The following is a 19439-nucleotide window of genomic DNA, read 5'->3' as shown; positions in this document are numbered from 1 at the left end:
GGTATTATGAATTAGTTGGTGGAGCTTCAATCTGTCGCGCAGGCTCCAGAGCGCAGCCTTGTCCTAATAAAGACGGGTCATATAAAATCGCTGCTGAATATTGAAATGATGCTGCAGAGTGATAGCTGTGTTTATTGGTGCAAATGAAGCTCCGAGCCGCCGTGATAGGAAACTCTCTGACGGGTGTCCCGTGGAAGCAGCCTCTGACAGGGGTAATAGATTGTGTTTGGGTGAGAATTGGATTTCAGAGTCCAGCCTGCGACCCTGAGGGGCTATCTACTTCAACTCTCTAATGTCCCCTGTGCTCTCTCTCCCTCTCTCTCTCTCCTCGCTGCCGTAGATGGAGGTAAGTTGGAGACGGCGGGTTTGTGTTCCTCCAGATCACCTTTCATGTATGGACTGAGGAGGGTAGGCATTTTAGACGGGGGGCTGGGGGGTGCTGCACAGATTTCCCAGGAGCTTTCTGTAATCTATGGAAGCTTTGCCCCATCTGCTCACCAAGCTGCTCTCCAGCAGCAGCACTCTAAACACTTGAGACAGTAAATCCGAGGTGCGTTTCCGTTCTTGCTTTCTCTTATTCGCTCCTTCATTAGTCGAACTTGGTTTTACTACAAACCGCTGAACTCATCTGATGGATAACCACAGTCCAACAGTGCAGGACAAGACCTGACCTCAAAGGGTCCACATGAGGATAAGTGTTTCCAGGCTCATGTCGTACGACAAGACTTGGAATGTCTGAGAAGATTCAAGACCAGGCCAATGATGAGGGGGATCATGACCAAGACCTAGTCATGACCCCAGTGTGTGAGCAGGATTTAAACCTATACCAAGCCTACTGAGGAGAAGAATGAGATTAGGGTCGAGATCCTTCAAGCAGTCAAGACCTTTCAGTACTTTTAAGGGTGCAGTCCATGACAAGACTAAGCTACAACTAGTATCAATCATGTGGTCAGGTTATAAGACTCAAAAGAGTCCAATTGCAGATCTATTTTGCCACAAGACACAAAAGATTACTTGTAAGAGTCTTGGGAAGACTTTTAAGGATCAATTGTGGAAGGCTGAGTCTTTTCAGAAACTATTAGAGGATAAGCCTGCAACCAAAAGACTTGAGTCAAGGTAGGCCTTCCTTGTGCAACGTCATGTGGGAGGGGAAAGATTTTACTCCATTGTAACACCTATGCATCAGCATGCAACGTGCAAGGCTGACTTCAGTGTCAACATTAGATACAAAATTCCACTTGAGAATAGTTGCTATTTCATGCCGCGAGAAGGTCTTGTTTTATAGCAGCCAGGCAATGTCCGTGCTTTGTCAAGGAAAAAGCAAGACCATTTTTAACAAAGGCAACAGCTGACATGAAGGGGTCAAAACTTATTTACCATACTCATTCTTTACTGCCGTCATAGAGTTGCCAAAGCAAGTTGGCGTTCTCCACCTAAACCTCCGCTTGGCCACACTTGTCTTCTGCATGTCTTCCTTTATCACATCCATGAACTTCATTGGTAGATCTTTTTTTTTACCTGGAGCAGCCACCACATGTCCATCTGGCCTCCCTCCCCACACATCTCAACCCTAGCTGTCCCTCTGATATACTGTACTTATTTAGAATATAATTAATGGCATGAACATTTTACTAATATTCAGTTTAGCTTTGAGTTATTCTGTTTTACATTTCAGAACCTTTTATGGGTCTGAATTGCATGTTAAACTGAAGTTTAAAATTCTCCCTGTGTCCATGTCCAAGCCTTTTCAAATGGAGCTCAATAGTTTTTCATAAATCACAGCGAAGAGTGTGTCTACCTTTGTGAACTGTGCGACCATTCCTTTCAGGCTCAGAGTGCGCGGACCCCGAGGACCCGACTGTCATCGCAGAGACCGAGCTCCTCGGAGCAGCGGCATCCATTGAAGCAGCCGCCAAGAAACTGGAGCAGCTGAAACCGAGGGCCAAGCCCAAGGTACAAGTGCCCGGCTCGTCTCTGTCCACCCACACCAGCCCACGCACCGCTTTGTTGCTGTTAATCAGTAGGTGGGCCGTGTTGGCCCGGGGTAGTAAAAAAGTGACTCTGGCTTTGAAGCGGGGTCTGTTTTTCCAGGGCTGAGGTGGAATCTTAATGTCATTAGAGTGGAGGAAACAAACACTCCGGTGAGCTCACAGCCAACACTGAAACGTTTTCTTCAAAGCAGCTTGGGGACGTTATTTGGAGTTGTGTTGCCAGGAGACTTCATTGCACCGCTGGGTCCTCCAGCTTATTTTGGAATGAGTTCAGATGTGTGTTGAACTATTGTGACCCCTTTGTGAGGCGGCCCCCCGTGTTATTGAACTTATTTCCTTTGTTTTATTGCGCGGCTGCTGCCTTTCTAAACTTAGGCCAGCGGAAGTCTTTAGAAAGTGGTGGGGAAGAAGTTAGTGTACAAATTAGTCATTTTGCTCTGATATGTGGAAGTGAATATTGTTATATATTGTTATTTTTTTATTCATATGATTGTCATTTATTTTTATCCCTATGTAAATTAATCTATACATATATGTATTTAATGTTCATATTTAAACTATTTAAACTTCGCATTGACTTCTCAAAATACACTTTTTTAATTTCATCCATTTAGACAAATGTATTTAATATCATATTTATTTATTATTACTTTTATTATTTGAATTTTATTATATTTCAAATTATTAATGTATTATTTAACATTGCTGTGAAGTGACTGTAAACGTTTCAACAAAAATTAAAAATTAAAAACATTAAAACAGATCAAATTAAAGCTCAAAAACAAGGATGAGAGCTACAGCAATACACTTTGAATGATATAAATATAAAGAATATATTAGCGTAGTAACTTTCTGTATTCAAAATAAAAGCCAGTCGTATAAAATCAATGCTTTGTTGCCAGTCTATCTGAAGGCACATGCAGCCTCTGTAAAGAAGATGGATGATGAGACGAGTGAAAAACATGGATCAAATTTCAACACTAGAGTCGGCTTCATACTTGCCTTTGTAGTGTTGCCATTAATCTCGACCTTATTCGCTGAAAGACGAGGGCCCATATGGTTTTCCACGGAGGGGGGTGCTATATATAAAAGAAATTATTGCCGGAGGGACGTGGACTCGCTCTGTCATGGATAATCGATTGAAGATGAGAAACGCAGTTTCAAACTAGACTCTTCTTGCTTGTAAGGAGAACATCATTTGCCTTTTATGGTGTGGGCTGTCAAATATATGTAGAATTTAGGTAAACACGCTCTAAAATGTTTATGAATCTCTCAGAGAACTCGGGCGGTTGATGGGCCCAGGAATGTTGATAGTTCAGGGGAACATGAAGGACTTGTCAAGTTAACGTTTGCCGTTTACTTGATGCTTTTCATACCTGGCTGGCAAAAAGAGGCAGAAAAGCGAGAGGACAGATGACAGTCAGGTAGTGGTGAGTTGAAGGCGCGACAGCCTTTCAGGGAAGAAGGACAAGGCTACCAATACAGTCAGCAGTTAAAGACTTTTTAGACGACTGGGTCACACAAAACAGGACCAACAATCAAGGAGAAATTTTGTTATGTTCAGGACTGCAGAAAAGGCAAGGGTATCTGGACGAACCCAAGGACATTTCGAGGTAGCCAAAAGGAAAACTTACCCAAACTGGAACTCAGTTATAAAGGGAGATATGCTCCTAGGATGAGACTGAGCATTCAAGGCCAAGACAAGTGCGAGTCTATTAGCGGATCAGTTTGAATACATCACAAAGGCCTTTAGGGATTTCGCCGGAGGGGGGATGCAGTAATACTTTCAAGGGTCACGATAAGAACACTGATATTGTTCAAGTCTAGTGGAGGTGAAGACAATGAGAGGAAGAGAAAGAGAATATACAGTCCGGTCAAGACAGGTCTGGGAGTTGGGAAGTCATGATCCAGAAAACAATGGAGCAGAGTCTAAATTGGCTTTCACACTGCAGACTTCGGCCTGAGGGTCACCAAGTTTGATTCACCGTCATGCTGATCTCCTCATTTTTCCTCCCTATTTTGTAATGCTCACCCTTACCAACAGGGGGTGGTATGTGCTGCGCAATTCTCAAAAACACACACAGCTTGTGTCTCTTGTCGAGTTGTTGAAGTCCAGCGACAAAGCCCTTTTGCCCTGAATTGTGTAGTGTGAAAGACCTCTTATGAAGAAAAAATATCCAGGTTAAAGGCGGGAAATGTGCGGCCAACAGGAGCCACATAAGGACCCTTTACCTGTATCTATGCAGCCCTCTTGAAGGCCAAGTAAATATTCACCACTTCAAAAGATCTTCCAGTGTTCTAAAATAAATGAATATATAATCAAATAACTTACTGTAGGCATATAAAGCCATGGCATAATTGGACTTTTGCCTACTATTTGCCTTGTTTTTTAGCAAGATTTTGGTTAAGTTTTTCATCTGTCTTTTGTCTTGAGGGCCCCTCACAACAGTTGAGAATGAGCCCACCTGTAATCTAGGTGGTGCAGTCTGATAAATAATCCTCTCAGAGTCCTCTTTTTTTGAGTTGTTTTGCTGTGAGCCGACCATCACTGAACCTCTTCAAAAGTCCCTGAGCCTCAGAGGGCCACAACTGACAGAGGACTTTAATTGTTGGAGAGCATGCAAAAATAAAATTGCTCGCAGTCAAGACAAAACTTCCAGAGACTACGAAGAGTCCCTGTCAGGGCCACGGTGATGAGAGAACCCAAAAGCTTGTCCGTGAGGCTGCAGACTTGCCTGACCGATTCCTTGACTTTGAGGTGCAACTTTGTTCCCTGTGGTCGTGATGTGTCACCGCATGATTGTGCTGTTCCGTGCCTTATCCTCCTCTGGAGACTGGATCATTCAGTTTTCCTCCCTGTGTGCCTTCTGAATCCCTCCCTCCTGTCCAAACCTCCTCCTGCTCTCGCCCCCCTCTGTCTCGACACCAGACTCATTTCACCACAATATCCAGAGGATCATGCTCTGTCTCAGACTTTAATTCCACGGTTTAGACAGATCATCTTCATACTTGAAAATAATATGTGGCGATAGACTACTATTATTCTTTAAGTGAGTGTCTCCCTCTAGTGATAGGTATTTTTCACTCTGACATTCAGGAGAGCCCAGCTCGGAAAGAGATCCATCTCACAGAGAGAACTAATAAGCTCTTATCAAACATACTCCCTCGTCACTCCTCCTCTGTGTCTCTTCATCCCTCCCGCCCTACAGTGATGGGGATGGAGGGGGTCTCCTGCCCCAGCATGCTTTCCTGCCTCCCACTCTCTTGAGTAGACCCGGAAGCCTTCTCTGCAGGGCTCTGTCTGATATGTTTGATATATTAGGTTGTTATTCAGTCCAACTATATATCAAACATATTCCTACAGTGTCCCGCCCTGTCTCCAGCCACGTGTGCCTCGTGTGCGTGTGCGTGTGCGTGCGCGTGCGTGTGTGATGGATGATGCTCGCTCGTGGTGAGCTCCTCAACTGACGCACAGTGCTTCTCATGCTGATGCTCAGTTCAGGACCGGTGCTGTTGATGGTTTTCATGTGCCGTTTGTGCAATATTTACTTCTTGGCTGGATCCGTAACTGCCATCGCACCAGCTGTGATTGCTGGATTATAATGGGCTCCCACAGGCAGCAAATCTTCATTATTGTTTGGATCGTGTAACGCAAGAATCACAAGTTTTTGAGCAGCAGAAGCTGAGAATGCACTGGCTCCAAAGGAAACGATTGTAAAGACAGCAGGGGGAAAATGTGGGCCACATTAAAGTGAGAAAAGATGGAGGTGCAAAAGTAAAATTAAAAATACCACTTTATTTTTTTTGCTTTTCTATTTCACCAGAGGTTTAATTAAATTTGAAATATAAAAATGTGTTGCCTATGCATTCTGTCTTATTAAAATTTTTAAAAGTTGGAGCTCATTATTCTGGTGCACCAAAATGAAATGAAATGAATCATTTAACAGACTAAAGTTCACTTTAAATCATAAACAGAATGCACCATGAGGTGTAGTCTACTTATTTCATACTGTGTTATATTATATAAGTATACTTTTGTAGGTCATTACTTGTCTTTTTTATCATAATTATTTCATATACTTTTTAAATAAATAATTTTAAATAAATATAAAAATGAATGTCATCCATTATAATTTATCATTACAAAGCATTTAAACCTTTCTTACTTTATTCATAATTCATGATATGTACCACATACAGTTGATTATTTCTTTGTGTCAGTTTCAGTCCTGTTGTGTTCCGTGAGAAAACACTTGGTATTGCATGTCAGTTCTGTTTGCTTCAGTCGAATAAAGCGTGGAAACACGTCATGAAGTGTTTTGTTGTCATGACCAAATTCATGTGGCATCACTTGTGTTCGAGTCTCATTCCGGGGTTCACTTTCATCCTCAACTTTGGTCGTCTTTATTTGAATTCCGGGGGCTGGAGAAGAAAGTCCTGTTAATATCTTGTTTTGATGCTGATTTCAAACGATGGTTTGTTGAGAGCTCAAGAGTTGAAGCTTGAGTACCACATGTTTGAACCACAAAGCATCTCTGCACAAAAATGTCTGTTTGGTGTTAAGTGAATGAGTGACTACGGAACCATGAAGTATATGGATTTGTATTCTTATAGGAAGATTAGGAGAAAGTTGTAGAAGTTGCTATGGAGTGAGTTCTTGTTCTCCAAGTGTGTGTAACACAAAAACTCATGAAGTTCATGTCGTGAAACTAGTCAGTCACTGACCTCATTTTAACATTACATTTCCTGGCTCTAGCTTTTAGGGGTGAGACCAGCACTGCTATGATTCAAGTCTAAGATAGGGAAGCGCAAGGATAAGGACCAAATCAAGATGTTTCGTGGGTCAATTCCAAAGTAGCACAAAGCCAAATTGATGGCAGTCAGTTCTTACCCAGGGCAAACACAGCTGTGATTTGAAGATGGTTAGCAGTGCAGACAACCAGAAGAGAAGAAGTGTCTGGGCCAAGTCCAGACCCAAATATTTAGCTGTAAAGTGAGATCTGGGATCAGGAATTTGGGGAGTCAAGAGCAAGAAAACTGAAGTCAGAGAAGTAGGACAAGACTTGTTGGATTCATGAAGCTAGCACGAGTGAATCGGGTGAATGAGTCTAAATAAGAGCAGCACTTACCCAGGTCCAGTCAAAGAGCAGGTGCTGCTGCTAGTTAAACTAGCCATAGCTAGACCTTACTATGGTGGAGACCAAGACGAAAAATGGCATATTAGGTTAAGACTGTTGGAAGTGGAGGTCAAAACAAGTCGCTCCGTGGTCAGGACAAACAGAGGTCAGAGAAAAGACACATTCAAGACCATGTCATGATCTATCCAAGTCCCACTTCCATGTGTGGAACTCCAACATCCACAATCCATTTCGATGTCTCCAGTACGGGTCCAGTGAAGTCTGCGATCTGATCTGCTGTGCTCTTCCCTCCAGCAGGCGGATGAAACTCTGGATTTCGAAGAGCAGATTCTCGAGGCAGCCAAGTCCATCGCTGCAGCCACTAGTGCTCTGGTTAAATCAGCATCGGCGGCTCAGAGAGAGCTGGTGGCACAGGGCAAGGTGTGTGTCCTCACTCACTCACCCCAGAAGGACTGGGATGGATTCAAACGGAAGTTTTTGTGATCCTGCCTCAGGTTGGGTCCAACCAAGCGAACGCTGTGGACGACGGCCAGTGGTCGCAGGGGCTCATATCTGCTGTGAGTAGCTGGTCAGGTTGCTGAGGTGTGAAACACGCTGAGATGTGTGATTCCCGCAGGCACGTATGGTCGCGGCAGCCACCAGTAACTTGTGCGAGGCAGCCAACGCGTCAGTGCAGGGCCACGCCAGCGAGGAGAAGCTCATCTGCTCGGCCAAGCAGGTGGCGGCGTCCACTGCTCAGCTGCTGGTGGCCTGCAAGGTCAAGGCTGACCAGGACTCTGAAGCCATGAGGAGACTCCAGGTGCGTCTCGCCAGTCTGTGATGATCAGATCATGCTGGTGCTCATGGTGTTCTTCCACCAGGCGGCCGGTAACGCAGTGAAGCGAGCGTCCGACAATCTGGTGAAGGCGGCGCAGAAGGCAGCGTTCGACAAGACGGACGACGACAGCGTGGTGGTGAAGACCAAATTCGTGGGGGGAATAGCTCAGGTGAGGGCCGACGTGCGGCAGGCAGCCAACCGGAGCTGCTCCCACGTTCCATTATAAACCATCATCTTTCATCACATAGGTCACGTTTGCATCTTCATTTTTCAGCCTTGTTATCCGCCTGTCTTGGTTTCCCTAACATTTAAGGAGCGCCTGATAAATGAGTTTGGACAGGAGGCCTTTCTGTCTCCACCTGCTGTTCCGCCCCACTGCTTATTTTCAGATGCAGTTACAACGTGACATTAAACCACTGCGATAACAAACCTCATGGAGCTTGTTCTTCAGCTTTTGCTGAGCCATCAAGATTTTGAAATGTCTGCTGTCAGACCTTAAGACTAGTGACCTCCTCCACCCACTCAAAGCATTGACAGCAGCTAGTTAGTCCACTGGGCATAGTGATGACTAGAGAGATGTAAGTCACAGGTTCAAATCCCAGTGAGGTAATCACTGTCCGCTCCTGCTGTTTCATATTGACACTACACGTCCGTCAGTCGCAGCTGCTCTCCTCTTCCTGCACTTACAACAAAGAACCTGGTCAAAATGCGCAAAACTTGTTATGCCTCTGACTTGACCACACACCGTCACGACCTTCATGATGGAGCGTTCATTGTCAGTCCCACGACGCCAAAAACTGCCTGCACCGCAGAGCTAACATGACATCTCACTTCAAAACTTTATTGACACTCGAAGACCATCAAAGTGTCAAAGCTTTGTGGTTTAAAAGTGGGCTAAGAACGAAACGCAGAACCAAATAAATGCGCTCCAAAATGTGAAGAGATAAAGACTCATTTGAAGCTGAGGCAATAATTCCAAAAACTAGAATAAAAAGATTTTGTGATAAAGTTGTATGTTATTTTGAATATGTGTATTTTTGCCATATTGCCCACCCCTTTCTGCAGACATTTTTAAACATACATTTTCCTCATATTTGCTGAAATATCCAAGTGTCAGTTGCTACAATTTTTCACAAATTAAAAGAGATTTTCTGCAGGTCTTTCAACTAAGCACAATTGGGCTTTTTCCTTTGAACTAAGTACGCCGCTGCTGCTAAAAAAAAAAAAAAAAAAAAGTCTACAATAGTGCATCTGCAGTGATGACTTTAAAGCAGAAAATGTCAAAGCAGTGATACTGAGTTTGAAATGCATCCTGTTTCCTGTCCCCCTCAGATCATCGCCGCTCAGGAGGAAATGCTGCGGAAGGAGCGCGAGCTGGAGGAAGCCCGAAAAAAGCTGGCTCAAATCCGACAGCAGCAGTACAAGTTCTTGCCCACCGAGCTGCGGGAAGATGAAGGCTGACAAGCGCCGATCGCTGGCAGCGCTGATGAGACCCGCGGAGAAGACGCCGTCCCTCGTCGGTAACAGCGCCTCTCGTGTGATGTGAGGAACGTACAGCACTTGAAACAGGCCTGGTTGGTGAACAAACAAGTGCCTGTACTCTGTTGTGTATTCGTGAATGTGTGTGCGTGGCTGTGTGTTTTCAGACTTTAATATAAAGACGGCGGTCGCTATAACGGAGACTCAAGTGTATGATAAGTGTATCATTGCTTTGTGAGTGTAACTGCATCATGAGCATTACTGACTGTTACAGGAAGATGTTGCCGATGCTGAAACCCTCCATCATTGAATGTTATTATATCATTTTATAGAATATCAAGAATTCTGCGACAACATTGAGGGAAAAGTTTGGAGAAAAAACAGGCAGAAAGGAGGCGTTTGTTCCATCACTGGCTTGCATGCATCATGTTTTTACATGTCAGCGCGGCTACTAACCAGTAGAGTAGTACACCCTAACAGCACCTGCATCATTCTTCCCTTTTAGAAATCCGTAAAAAAAAAAAACGTAGGATCTGATTTGATGCTATTTTGAGAAGTCGATTTTCTTCATCTGACATTCAGATCATCTGTGACCAAATATGATGCTGCTTGTCCCATTTGTTGTCCCCATAGCTAGTGTGAAATAAGCAGGGGTTCAGTAGCTGACAAGTGCGGTTTGAATTTTGGAAGTTTTAACGTTGAAATCTGAAAAATTCTAAAGCAATTTTCTTGTCCCCAGTAGTTTCAGCTACAATAGTGGCTACACAGGCGATCAGAATTAATATTGGGGTGAACCACACTCCCACGCATTTATAACACACGCGCTACCTCGCAATAACAATGGTTTCCATTCAGGGTTTGAAGACCATGGCCGCACCAAGAAGCCACTAACAGGAAATATTAAAGCAATTCTAAAATGTTTTTACCTCCCATGATGCTTCGCTCCACCTCATGTCTCAAAGCTGAAATAGTCTAACTTGCCTGCAATACTCGTGCTGACTCACTAGATGGCGCGCTCGAGACACTGGTGCTTTGTGGGTATCACTCTTCTCTGCGCTGTCCTCTGAGATGCGCTGTAAAAAGGGGCAGATCGGAGAACAAAGAAGTAGAAGGTAAAGTGCCTAGAGGGGTGTCCAAAGGCCGGCCCACGGGCCATCGGTGGCCCTTGATCCGATTCCACTCTGTAGATTTCTAAAACTGTGATTAACGTCACTTCCACTCTATTTGACAAGATCCCAACAGTCCACTCCAAAGTTGAGTGACTAGATGATGACACTATATCAGAGACAACAGTAACATTTGTTCCCTCTTGCCGTGAAGAAGAGTTGAATAGTTCATTAAAGCAGCAGTGAACCGCTCGCAAATATTTGTTTCTTGTTCCTCCACTGTTAGGACTGTGTAATTGCACAATTTAATGGCGTCTGGCGTAATCTGATATTTCAAATTTACTGTACGTAGTCCATGAAGAGTTCAGTGCAGAGTTGTGTGACACATAGAGGCGCTTGTTTTATCCACCAGGGCAGGTTGTTTGCGCTCAAGTGAGTTACACTTTTGTATCGTCCTTTATTTTGTCCTGCCAACAGTTTTGACTCAGAACGAAGAGTGAGAATCTGCTGCTGTGAAGTTGTGGCGCTGACCGTGTCAGAGAGGGTGGCGCAGGTGCATGTATCAAACAGTTTCTAGTGTCAACACAGCGTCAGTGCTGTTGTCAGTCGAGAGAGACCGAGGCCCAGTCCGAGATCAAACTGAATACAGAATAAACTACTTGTTTGTTCCAATGATAGTGTTCGGTTCCTGATTTATTTTGAAGAAAATGGCAACCCTTTCTTTTACTGTTAGAAATATATGTGTGTATCTGTTCTGTTTTCAGTCTGGACTTGAACTTGGTCTTGGTCTCAGCCTCAATGGCCTCGGTTTCGGCTCAGTTTAGCTGGTCTTGACAACAACACTATGATTCGGGCGGCGGCGATACCACCATCGTGTAGATGAACGCAGCATCAGACGCTAAATGGTGGCGTATTTTATCATTTTCATCTCCATGGAAACGGAACTTCACGACATGGCTTCGATGCACAACTGCACTGGTCATGACAGTTAAAAGTGAAACTAATAAAAAAATGTATATTTCATGTTTATCTGAGAGATTGTTGCGCATCCTGGAAGTTCATTTAACCTCTTTTCCATGGACAACAAGTCCAGCTGCTGTCAGTTCAAAGAGTCTGTGCTGAAGCAGCCGGCCCCTCCATCATCTGTGAGAAGGGTCTGGACAGCCCTGCTCCAGAGGCTGTTCTCCACAGACTTCAGATTCAGTTCTAAAGCAAGTGATCAAAGGCCCACGATGGTTCTGCATCTTTCAGATTTCAACCTCAAACTTCCTCCACCACCTTCAGCACTACTGAAACCAAAACAGCCAAACATCATCGCCAAACTCGACCTCTTGCTTTCTCCACTCCGAGACTCACAGCTTTAACACAGGAGGGTCCAGCGAAATGAAAATACTTATCGTGTACAATCTGAACTTGCAGTCATCAAAGCTTTGTCTTATTTAGTCACTGTTACTTTAAGATGATTGTCGATAGCAATATACTGTCTGTTTTGTCGGTTGTGGTTTCTGGAAGGACCAACTGATGAAGGCTTTTATGAAATTAATCTTTAATAGCTCCCATGTAGGATTCATATAAGAAGCGTCTCTTCACGCCAGTGTTGCATCTGCATTGTGTACTAGTGCCTTACTTGTGTGTGTGTGTGTGTGTCGAGCACTTGAAGATCCGACTGGGTCAGACTCCTGTTCTCCACCGGTTTCTGTCCAAACCGTCGCCCAGTCCTTCGCCATACAACACAATGCCTTTGCTGGTGAGCTCATGCGAACAAGGGGGGACCCCGGGGTTTTGACACCACAGATGACTGCGTTCTCATGAGCAGATTGTGTTGAGTGAAGTTAGGAAATATTTGTTGTTCTCAGTCGCGTCGAGTGAACGCCTGACCACCACACCGTTTAGTTTTTATGAATAAGTGTGTGAATTATCCTGGAAAATAGTGTCTACTTTGTTGGTTTGTGCCGAGGTGTGTCGCACCGACACCGAAATAAATCAGCGGCTTTTTGATGCTCCGTTAGATTATCGTCAAAAGTAGTTAAATATAATGTTAAAACAGTCATAAATTATTGAATTATTAAGTGTTGCCTTATAGTAAAAATAGTTTCATTTCATTGTTGATTTCCAATTGACTTTTAGTTTTATTTCCATTTGCTTATTCTATATTTTTAAGAAAATCATTTCATGACGCAAAATGAATTATTTTTAAGAAAGTAAAAGTAATATTTTTAACTTCATGTTTAAAATTCATTGTAAAATGCAACTTGCTTTTTGAAGTGCATTTCATAGCAATATTTAAAAAAGTCAGTTATAGATATAATCAGAAATGAATCCCAGTGTCCTCAAAAAAACGGATTAAATAAAAGCATCTGATTTATTTGGACAGCTGCTGCTCACTTTGGTCCACTTGAGTGTTTAAGAAAACATATTCTCCCTGAACTGAATTGTTGTTGTGCTTTGTTGAAAAGACTGCATTTGTATGTAAAATATTTATCTGGTCACAAAAATATTTTTTGTATTCACCAAAAAACAATAAAGCTATTTCAAAAAACTACAAAAAGTTTAAGCGCTATGTTCGTTGGCTTTCCTGCCAGTAGGTGGCAGCACCGACTTTGATGGCGTGGGACCCCTGGCGGTCCAGTCAGGCCAAACAAGGTCCTGTCGATTCTCTTTAGTGTTGGGCGGTGCACGCTCTCGCTCACCCTCGTGTGAATTAAACAGCCGTTCCAACACACATATTTGGTTTGAATGGAAGCAGCAGGAAGTGTGGCTGGGTTTGTGCTGAGGAATAATAAGGTACAGACAGGAACACGATGTGAGCTCAACATCAGCGTATCCTGTGAAGGATGCTGGCCGTGTGGATCCCTGCAACACTTCCTCATGACGCCCTGGGCCAGTTAAGCTCTCATGCAGACGTGCTCACAGTGGAAGTGGGGAAGGCTGGGAGTGTCCACCCAAACTCCCACGCGGTCCAGAGGACGTGACTGAAGTTAGTTACGGTATTCCGAAATGTTGCAAGAAATTTCGTTTTCATGTGACAAACTTGTTTTCCAGAGTGTGTTCCAGTTGTGCTCTTCACAGTGGCGTCACCCGATGTACAATTTCCAAGTCGGAAAGTCGGTTGATCCTCACCAAGTATGCAATCCAAGATGGCTTCCCTAAAACAGGAAGTAGGAGTTTTGAAGCAATGAATTACCGCGACTTTCAAGTTTCCTTCCAACATCCATTGTAACTGGACTGCAGTATAACAAGAACCAGAATTGTTTTTGTAGTATCCTACAGGTAAGAAAAATCGGAAGCCTTTCTAAGCCTGTTTTTATAGAATCCTGCAGGTAAGAAAAATCGGAAGCCTTTCTAAGCCTGCCTCAGTTTGGGAGCCGAGAAGAAGGAGCTGGTCGAGAGACATGGTGAAGCCGTTTTGTGGTGCAAGTTTGGACCAGAACCCTCTGGGTTAAAGGCCCATTTAAGCCCAACGTTATGGACGGAGACATCTGTCCGTGCTCTGCACACATTTCCTCCGTATTTCTGCACTAATATGAATCAAATCAAATCAAACTAGTACCACCAGAAACCTCCGGGGGCAGTGTTGCTGTTGCTACCCGATACATAGCTCTAATGAGACACGACGAAGACAACAATGGCGGAAATTCTCCGTCTGCCAGTGGCGATATATTTAACAGCCTCACCGACCACCGCCTCCTACAACGGTGTCTCTGTTCCATCTTTTGTACGAGAGGTACGAAATCAATACTTCTTCCACAGTCGCCATGTTGGTTTTGGAGTTTGTTGTTGCCATAAACATTTGACTGTGGGCTGCTCCACCTGGTGGACATATTGGTGAACAGCGATGTAAAGAACACATAGAAGCGTGTGATCAGTGACGGTGACCTTGTTTGAAACAGACGGGTACAATTTCGTACGTAACCGAACATAAATGGGCGTCGCAGCGACATTAGCAGCCACTCTGTTTGGGAGGTGACTGGGGCTACACATTTCAAGAAAATTAAATGGTGACTCAAAAGGAGCCAGAGTTTTTTGCCTCTGAAGTCTAAAGGTTTGTCTAAAAGATTTCTTCCAGTACAAAGACATATTTTCACCCGTGTCAAACCCAAGGGATGGGGGCCAAGTCCAGCCCGCCAGGTTGCTGTATGTGGCCCACAAGTGCTAAACATATTCAAAATCAGTTAGAATTTTAATTTTACTTTAATTTAAAGTGCATCATTTATGTACGTAAGCGAGCATAAATGGGCGTTGCAGCGACGTTAGCAGCCACCAAAAGAGGTAGCGTAAACTATCCCATTGAGGGTCCTAGAAAGCAGCTCCTGGAAGGAAGAGTCTCTATTAGATCCCTTATAGGTTTGACAGTTATTTTTACAGTGATTAAAAGTACGACTTCCTTTTTGAAAAGTCGTACGAAGATAGACGAATCACTGTCCTCCAACCCAAAGCTCCTTCGCTCACGTTCCAGTTCCCCTGACGGGTCGGACGAGTGCAGAGAACTGTTTTTCTCACCCTGATCTAACACAGCTGGCAGCGATCACTCAAATCGCACACAGCTGCTCTTACTTCTGTCGGATTTGCTCTGACACAGGTCACGCTCAGAGGCACTGGTCTTGGTGGCCCTCGAGTTCCATCATTCACTGGCTGCTTAGTTTGCGATACGAAAGGAGGCAAGAGGTGCAGACGTGAGCCGCATGACATGAGTCATGGATTTGAAGTTTGAGACTCTGGAATTGTAATGAAGAACTTTTAATATTGGTGACGGAATGTGACCAGGAATTGAGTGGAAACCTGTCCACGATTGTCCCTTGTCTTGCCGCCGATCCCCCCCTGCCTTTTGCCTCCCGACCTCTTGACCTGAAACTTAGAGGCTTTGACTTGATTCGACCCAACCGATACTTGTGTTTCCACCTTGTTGTGTCCCCCAAGTCGCATCATTTCCCCCAGTCTTCCCTCCACAAAAACTTCCTCAGGGTTTTCTGGGTGAAGACTGAGGTGCTCCCTGGTAAAGCAGTCATGGCCAGGGTCTGCCCCTGCTCCAGGGTCTGTCCTCACAAGAACACCAGACCGGGCACACACCCAACAGTCATCTTCCTCAGCTTCAGCTCCTTTAGTTCTCCTCTGAGCCTCTGCCCGACGACCAAGCTCCGGACTCATGTCTAAGGGAGAGTTCAGACACTGTGTATGACTCATATTAGACTGTGTTTCTGCTGCAGGTTTGATGCCCCAGTCGCCCCCCAAACAGTGTTCCAGGCAAAACCGTTTCTTCATAAACCTGATAATAATTTCCCAAAAGAGCCTCACAACCCTTGGAACTTCAGGCCATTACCCTGAGAGTGATCTCCCATTAATTGTTTTTGCTGGTGCTGCGCCTAATCCCGCCGGCCTGGCAGCCATTAAGGTCGGGCTCCGGTCCACCATCAAGTTCGAAAAACGAAGCCGCGCTTGTGTTCAGCCATGACCGAGCAGCAGAATCATGTCTGTGTTTCGTCTGAAGAGAGTTTCAACCTGGTGCCACTGCGAGGACGAGGAGCTTCAGTTTCATCCCAGAGCAGGGAGGTTCTGTGGCGGCCATCTGCAGTCAGCATTTCCTGTCCCAGTTTTAGCCACGGCTTCTTTTGGTGGACCAAGAGAGAGAAAACCACACTCAAAAAAAGAAGTTGCTCCACTTTTTGAATTGACAAACGCTTTTTAGTCTTGACCAGAGCGGTGACGACTTCATCTGTTGGAAGGAACTTCTGAACGCACCAGGAACCTTTGAAACAAAAAACAGAAGAAGGATTTTCTTATTCACAGCTTTTATATATTCACCAACAACCTTTGAAATTACGAGGCAACATATAAAATTAAGGCGTGACAGTTTGTGACTTGCCTATTTTAATTCTAAAAAGGTTGTCACCTTTTATAAGGAAGGACGAGTGTGGCTACACATTTCAAGAAAACTAAAATGGTGACTCAAAAGGAGCCAGAGTTTTTTGCCTCTGAAGTCTAAAGGTTTGTCTAAAAGATTTCTTCCAGTACAAAGACATATTTTCACCCATGTCAAACCCAAGGGCTGGGGGCCAAATCCAGCCCGCCAGGTCGCTGTACGGGGCCCACAAGTGCTAAACATATTCAAAATCAGTTAGAATTTTATTTTAATTTAAAGTGCATCAAAGGCTAGCATGCTAAAATCATAACCTGCACAAATGACTGCGTTTCATCTTTCACTGTCTGACACTAGCTGTTTTCAGGCATCCGAGGGAGAAAAAAATGAGTCTGGGAAAATTCCAAAAATCTAAAGTAAATGCATTTGGAAGGGAATGTGGTCAAAGTTGGGAAAGCAGATTTATGTTTGTGCTTCCAGTGGAACCATCCGAGTGTTTTTGAGGTGAAGGAAAGTTGATGTGCTTTGACCACAGAGATGCTGTTAGCCATTGCTCGCTGCTTAGTCTCCTGCTGAAGGACTGCAACTAGAAACATTGTCCTGCACACAACTTGGACTTGTTTCAAATGTTGCATGATTGAGTTCTCACCCCTTGTTTAAGGGCATTTTGGGGTGAAATTTTTACTTAAAATAGGGTCCCGCCCAGAGGACCTTGTTATTATTATTAATATTTATTTATTGATCATGTATTTACTTACATCCTTTTGTTTATTTAGTTAATTCAAGAGACAGAACCCAGGGTCGAGTTAATACATTATAAATAAATAATGAAATCATACAGTGCAACCCGTGCCCCACGTTTACCTCGATCTATTCGTTCTTGCCTCCTGTGAGTTCAGCAATAATAATAATAATAACAACGCGACAGGAGGTGCGTCCTGGATGTGCTCTGAAACGTCACGTTGTTTTATTAACGTGCTGTTCCCAGTGAACCTGGGCTGGAGCCAGAGCCTGGGACCTTTCCTTACATGGAGAAGCTGCTTCCATTGTGATAGCACTTTATCATCTACACCAACTGAGAGGGTCAGCGACTCCTCCAGTAAACTCAAGCTCCTCGCCATGAACGTTCACTGTATTCCAGCTGATCCAAAGGAGAGGATGGGTCTGGAACATAGGACTATTTTAGGTCATCAACAATGGCAGCTTTGCCTCCAGCTCACAAAAAGAGTGAGAAACTTCAAGATAATATCAGACAAATGACCTGAATGTGTTGGTTTCAGCCCGATCCTGAGGAAAGGAGCGGCGTGTATTTGAAGGCGGTGAGTCATTTTTCAGCCCTCCCTCTGCTGAGTGACAGTGTTGGAGCTCCACTTCTCCCTGCAGCTCCTTCAGCCATCGTGTCAGCCGTCTCAGTATTTCCCAGTCAGCAATGACAGCAGGTCTATATTGGGCCCTGGGCTGAGACTTCAAACTCAGGCGCTAAATTTGGACGAGTAACAGCAGCAATATCTATTAAATGTTATCATTTGACACCAGCGCTTCAGTCCTTTTTCTGTAAAGTCCGACAGTCCACCGGAGTTGAGGTGCAATTTCTCTTTTCCCTCGGAGCGGCGGAGCAGAGGAGCCATCTGTCTCGGCCCGAGCTGCCGGCTCCAGCTGATCTGCGGCCTCCGCTGGGATTTAAGTTGTCTGGGTTGAAATGCAACACTCGAACGTCCAAACCCTCCGTCTTAATAAGGAAACTTTCCTCTACGAAGCTGGGCGACAGGCCGCGATCCTGCTGCTAAGAAAGTGCTTAGCTCAGTTTCACCCGCGGCTCCCCATCTTGCACCAAAGCTGAATAAACAGTGCATCAAGACCAGCAGATTCCTTTCAACGCCGATGCACTTTACTGTGTGAACAGTGCGTTCCAGTCTAATATTTTGACATTTTAGGAGCAGACGTTCATTAAACTTCCCTCTCAGCAGTGTTCAAGAACATTAAACAAACCCGTGCGGAACGCAGTGACTCTTTTTTCAGAGACTCTGTTTCTCCATTTGCAGCAATAGGATACAAGAAAAGCACTTTTTTTAAAGATTTAAATATGCAATGGCACCCATGCCCACTAGAGGGCGAATGGTTGCATCAGTAAACAATGATGTGTATGAATGGGCGTGGCACATTTTCGGAACAGTGTAGGACGGTGGAAATTTTATTGGTAAAACTAACTCACCGACAAGTCAAACTTAAGTCTGCAGTTAGAATATCGCTTTCGATAACAGACTAAGCAACAACCAGCCACATTTAGCGCTGAAAAATCTTTATTTTTCAAGTGAAAATACGTGTCCATGCAGATGGCGCCACTTCCACACTTTCAGAGGAGCTTATAGAGACAACATTTCCATTTACCTTTTCGGCAGACTTGACCCATGTATCCCAGTTTTAAGGAGCTGAAGACTTACCTGACCAATCACGGCAACACATTCTCACTTCCAACTGACAACCATCAATGTTGTAGCTGTTTCAATAGAACAAAACGTTTCCCCTCCTGCAGCAAAAAGGTGGCGCTGTGAGTCACACTCATGATCACATGAAGGTACTATATATTCCAGGTATCATGACAGGACGTTTAAGGAGCGTAAAGGTCCACCAGTCGATCGTCCATATCTCACACTTCAGGAGTGAAAAACTGTGTTGGTCTGCATGACATGAGTCGCCTGGCTGAACCTGAAATCACAGAGTCGATTGAAAGACAGAACGTAAGTCCATTACACGGAAGCAAGACTTGCCAATCTTATACACATGTTCTCCCAGCCTTTGGTCCCTTTTGGGTGAAGATATTTAACACCATATCTGCAGGTGTAGATGTGCCACCCACACCATTAACTGCGTTGTTTGGAATCTCAAACCCACCTTCCCTGTCCTCGTCTGTAAAAGACTCTGTAGACTTGGTGACCCAACTTGCCAGGAGAATAGTACCAGTAAAATTATTTGTTTGAATAATTCATTGGGTGAGAGATTTTTGTGTTTTTCCTAAAATTGGAAAAGATTGGACTTTCTCTCAGAAATTCATCA

The 19439-nt window shown here is 44.3% G+C and overlaps 1 protein-coding gene across 5 annotated transcripts in view; it reads left to right on the top strand.

Moving 5' to 3' along the window:
- The window catches only part of tln2b (talin 2b), a 105783-nt gene extending 92687 nt beyond the window's left edge, over nucleotides 1–13096 (top strand). For 2 of the 5 annotated variants that reach the window (XM_053886212.1, XM_053886213.1), the window contains exons 52-57: nucleotides 1829–1953; nucleotides 7424–7549; nucleotides 7624–7686; nucleotides 7746–7928; nucleotides 7990–8115; nucleotides 9279–13095. In XM_053886212.1, the coding sequence (XP_053742187.1) occupies nucleotides 1829–1953; nucleotides 7424–7549; nucleotides 7624–7686; nucleotides 7746–7928; nucleotides 7990–8115; nucleotides 9279–9407 (752 nt within the window). In that variant the 3' untranslated portion in view covers nucleotides 9408–13095. Of the gene's footprint in view, nucleotides 1–1828; nucleotides 1954–7423; nucleotides 7550–7623; nucleotides 7687–7745; nucleotides 7929–7989; nucleotides 8116–9278 lie in introns of all 5 variants that reach the window. The other 3 variants (XM_053886215.1, XM_053886214.1, XM_053886216.1) reach the window with 3 other exon arrangements.
- Nucleotides 13097–19439: the final 6343 nt, after the last annotated feature.

This window comes from Synchiropus splendidus, chromosome 14, assembly GCF_027744825.2.
Source record: "Synchiropus splendidus isolate RoL2022-P1 chromosome 14, RoL_Sspl_1.0, whole genome shotgun sequence".
Lineage (NCBI taxonomy): Eukaryota > Metazoa > Chordata > Actinopteri > Syngnathiformes > Callionymidae > Synchiropus > Synchiropus splendidus.
This window is presented reverse-complemented; position numbering and strand designations above follow the sequence as displayed.